Genomic DNA, 5,152 nt, shown 5'->3' with positions numbered 1-5,152 from the left:
CTAGCAAATATTGTGGGTGTACCCGTTATCTGATATTTTTACTATATTTTCTTTATTAAAACAATATTTGTTGGCATCGCTACGCTCGTCTACTTTGTATCTTGACCCTAAAGTGTGTTTTTTATTTTACCACCTCCGCAAAACCCCAAGTTGCAACTTGCAACGCTCGGCGGAATTATACTAGCACAAGTTGCATAATTATATTATTGACCGCTCGTTAACGTTATAGATGATCTGAAAATTAATACTTTTTATTGTAACCTTCCTAACCGCCCGGGCGATATTAATCATATCTTTCGGCTGACAATCCATTCAATTATTTTGGCATTATATATATTGTTGAAACTGTTTAATTATCTTGTATGTACAACATAATATCTCATTGTGGTACTTATAGCTTACCATCGTGTACGTACAAGAAAGTATCTTCACACAGCATACTATTGTGTACGTAGTAATAAGTTGTACTTACCAGAATGAGTTGATATGCTGTACTTACAAGTATGATAATTTTAAATTAAATTTAAAGGTGACGCGTATGTGCCTCCTAAGTTGTACCATTTTAACCAGATAGCTTAGCAAATGTACCACCGTTGGTAATATGCACGCCCTTACATGAGTTAATCAGCGTGGACATTTCAGATATATCATTGTCTACACTAGTGAATTAGTCAACAATTATAAAACGCGAGACTATATCAGGGGCGGGTCCAGGTGAGGGCGTAATGGGCGTACGCCCCCTTTTCAAAACAAAAAAGGATTTTTTTTTATCGTAATCTGCTAATATTGTATTGAATATGGCAATTTATCATATTCATTAATTAAAGACATACTCTGATAAAAAAAAAAATGTCAAACCATGACACTATGAAATATACATGCTCCAAGTCAGGAAACGTTACATTAGTGCATTTCACAATTATTTTATGTTTTTTAGCAAAAAAAAGTCCAAAACTTAATGAACAAGTCCCCTGTGGATTCATACATTTGTCATCACCAGGTTGCCCCTATAATAATACCATCTGACTTCTAAAACACGCTGTTGATAGAGAATTTGAACCGAAACTTAAATTTTCTTTCCAGTACACAAAAAAAGTCTTTGGGCCATACTTCAAATATGTTTTTTTCTTCTTGTTAGTTAAATATAAAAACAATCCTAAGAACACGGGAAATCGCTTCTGAGACGTTCTAGAAAACACATTTTTTGGTGGGGAGATCCCCCAAACCCCCCTTACGGGGAGGGGTGTGTACCCTCCCCCTCCTCGCGCTACGCGCTCGGGCTGCTGCCTTTCGCAGCACACCGTTGACTATTGAGAAAAAATTTCGGCCCCCACTTTTAGGAAATCCTGGATCCGCCCCTGTTCTAAAACGCAGACGTGAAGAGGTGAGTTTTGATGTCCCTCTTGAACTTGGCCAGGGTATTTGACTTTCTAATAGCAGATGGTAAGCTATTCCACAACGTAGCCGAAACCCTCCCAAAGCATCTGTTTCCGTAGGTCACAGTACGAGACTTTGGGACACACAGCAAAGATTCTGACTCCGACCGCAGTGATCGTGATGTTACTTATGTTACCTGTGTCACGTCAGACGACGAGATAGAATGTGAAAGATCGAAATTCTCGGCAGATTGCGGCCAAACATATCTACTGTACTTTGTTGACTACATAATTCAACATTACTTACTGGCAACGTCCACTACAAAAATGTAAAAATGGCTTAGTTTTTGGTTGTATATGGCGCATGGATGCTCATAATCCATTCAGCTATGTTCAGTATTGACCTGATGAAGCCGCTCTAAGGATAACATTCGAATACCCCAAAAGTCAATCACCAAGAACTAAAAGTGCCATTTTAGATCCCCTAATGCATCAACGTACGTGTGTTGATGTACCAAAACAACATATAAGACCAGTAAATCAGTTCATTGCTCCGATTTGCCTACATGTAGAGAGGGAGATACGAAGAAAATTACAGGGACTCTCGATCTGAAAAGCGTGTTAGAGAATGACTGGAAGTTCGAAAACGTTCATAGATTCTAGAGCTTATAGGGGGAATACATTGTACACAATGTCCTATTTTTGCTCGATTCATAAACACTTTTGATCGCCAAGCGCTTGGATACATGCACAGCAAAACTTTGGGAATGAATGAGTAAGGCTTATACTAATCACGAGACAATTAAGAAGCCAACAACGAGACTTTAGCTTGATCAAGACACAATTGGTTTTAAGGTTTGCTGTTAAAACGCGGGTCTCGTCCATTCAGCAAATGTTCCGACAGCGAGGCCGTGAAACGCCCATCAACACCAACGGAGGGTAAAAAAGAGACCGTTCTCTATCCACGTAAATAGGAATCGGAAATCGCCAGTGCTATCTTGTCCACTGCTTTCGTCATAGACGCAATCCGCAGAGATCATACGTGATTATATGCTGTACATTGTTCCGGAAGATCAGTACCTACTGGACAAAAGTGCAGGATGGAGAATACATCTAAATCATATTGGAATATATGATGTTTTCGAGTTGAGGACGTGTCATTATTTCGATTTAATTTACATGGCGGGCGTCAAACATAAAGCAGAAGACGTTTACCCTTCCTGAATTCCAATAATTATGTAGGATAAATCATTATTTGTACCTTTCTCCTTTAGGTTCCGTTGAAAATGTCCATAACAGGGCCCGTATTTATGAAACGGTTCTCATGCACCAAGGTACATGGTTTTGTCGCTGGGCGTCCATGGAAAAAAACCACATCTTTGTATTTTATTTTAACATGAAATTCGAAGATAAAAACCATATGTTATATTAAAAATGAAGTGAAATTCACCAGAAAGTTACTATTATCGAGGAAATAAAAACAATATATTCAGATTTCCAAAGGAGAAAAATCTGAATAAAAATCATGAATTATGATAATGCCATTGAAGTCACAGTCTTGCGCCTTGTTAAACTGTTCCGAAGATTTTAACCTCAAAACATCCCCGGATAAGTTAATTGTTTTAAGGACTCTTGAAAACGTAAAGAAAAACTTTTTTTTTTCAGTTGAAAAGTTCAATCATATTCATAAAGTTAATATGTAAATAAGAAATGATGAATACAACCGGTGGCAATATTGTTTCGAGAAAATTTCAGTTGGCAAACAGTTTTTAGGTTCAACATCAGCCAAAGTACAGGCATACAAATCATTAGTTCGACCATCACTTGATTATGCCTGTACAGTATGGGACCTTCACACCCAAACAAATATTGACAAGTTGGAAATGGCCCAGCGAAGGGCAGCGCGCTATGTGCTCAATAAGCACAGGTACAACCATCGCATCTCCAGTGTGTCAGAAATGTTGGACCACCTAAAGCTGCGCCCTCTAGCAGATAGACGTAGAGACGCTCGTCTGACCATGCTTCATAACATTGTAAGCCAGAAAGTCGCTATCGTAAAATCAGACAGATTAATCCCTACAGTTAGAAAACCCCGAACAAACCCCCAGTTTTCGTATCAAATTCCCCATTCAAAAACCCAGACCAGAAAGGCATCATTCTTCCCTCGAACTATACCCGAGTGGAATAAACTCCCACCTGACATTATTTCGAGCCCCACAACGGAATTATTCAAATCAGCCCTCACCGTCACTTTTCAAACGCAAATTAGACCATCTCGTATCTTTTAAAAACAATCTCTTTCCATGTTTCACTCCTCGTCTGACATTTAATCTTCAAATTGTTGAAGTTGGTCAATACCATTTAGAAGTAGAAGTAGAAGCAATGTAAAAATAGTTCTATGTGTCTGTCTTTTGCAATAGTAGTCTTACCAGAATATTTTCATACTTTTTAAAGCGTTCTTTCGTTAGGATATTTTTATATGATGAATATGAAATAAGAAACTATCAATAATAATTTATTGATTTTATTTATATGTGTCATACATATGCATAGTTATAATTTCAATGTTATGTGCATAGATGAACGATCCATTTCATTTCTGAACATATTTATTACATTTGTTATAAAAAGCCTTACATGATTCCCATGAGTAGACAAGATACATCTTACTGGCCATTATAGTAACAATATATATTTATGTATGTAGCGAAATATGGTTGAAAAAGGTTTATGTTAACACTTATGTTGCCTATTTGAGTGCGCTATTGTCTGATTGATAATAGATACATTATAAAAATCAATGCTACTTAGATTTGGAGCGGTTTGTTTGACCGACCATTAATGTCACAATAATCATGCGTTACACCACTACGTATTCATAGCCGCTCCAAAGTTTGAAGAACAATTATATTTTGAAGATTAATACATACAATGTATTTGCGGTTGATCACATCTAATTGCGCGTAATTCATAGACAAGGTATTGGTGTGTTCTGCAGGAAGGCAGGTTCTGTGGTATTTCTGTGGTGTACTGGCACATGTAAACAGCTACTCATAGACATAGCAGAATGACGCCATACGTTACAGAGTTTAAATCCTCCCTAAATAATGCCAATGTCACATGTCAAAATAACACCTTACTCTGTGATGCCGCAAAACCAATTCTGTTAATGATGAAGATATTCGGTGTTTATTTTTATGAACCAGGAAGAGTTGACCTTCCATACAATGGCGAGGAAAGAGTTTCGAAACGCAAACCAAAGATAGATTACGTCAAGTGGTATTGTGTTTGTCTTACAGTGCTTTCAGGACTTAACGTTGTAAGATACATTCCTTCGTTCTGGGTCGGTGTAGACTTCGTCCCCAACTTGACTGTATCAAGAATCGTCATGATTTCCTGGATCATTCAATGCTTTCTAAACCGACTTTTACTTCTTCGTGCGTGCTGGTTACGTAGTCATCTTACCGAATATTTCAAAATTTTCGACAAGGTGATGATGGACACCTGTTGTATGAACATCAAACCTTGCAGTAACAAGTCCAGGAAGTACTCAATCTTCTTCGTCATTGTGACCTGGCTTATCATCGTACTGAATGTTGGCGCCAGTATATATCACGTGATTACCCACGCTGACCCAGGATATCTGGTAACTCTCTGTAATCCGTTTCCAGGTAAAAGTGTAGCCGTTCAAATCTTCTTTGTTGTTTTTCATGGCATTGAATTGGGAGCGTGGGTTTCTCCTGTCACTTTTCAAGTTGCACTGTATAAAATTCTAA

General features: G+C 37.9%; 1 protein-coding gene across 1 annotated transcript in view; it reads right to left on the bottom strand.

Annotated features, from left to right (window-relative positions):
- LOC110454939 (hapless 2-like) overlaps positions 1-4,943 on the bottom strand; it is a 26,801-nt gene extending 21,858 nt beyond the window's left edge. The window contains exon 1 of the mRNA XM_021504759.1: positions 4,901-4,943. Coding sequence (XP_021360434.1) covers positions 4,901-4,943 — 43 coding nt within the window. The remainder of the gene's footprint in view (positions 1-4,900) is intronic.
- Between the last annotated feature and the right edge of the window lie 209 nt (positions 4,944-5,152).

Source organism: Mizuhopecten yessoensis, unplaced genomic scaffold, assembly GCF_002113885.1.
Source record: "Mizuhopecten yessoensis strain PY_sf001 unplaced genomic scaffold, ASM211388v2 scaffold8111, whole genome shotgun sequence".
Classification (NCBI taxonomy): domain Eukaryota; kingdom Metazoa; phylum Mollusca; class Bivalvia; order Pectinida; family Pectinidae; genus Mizuhopecten; species Mizuhopecten yessoensis.
The sequence above is the reverse complement of the archived record's forward strand: the minus strand, read 5'-3'. Positions and strand labels throughout refer to the sequence as shown.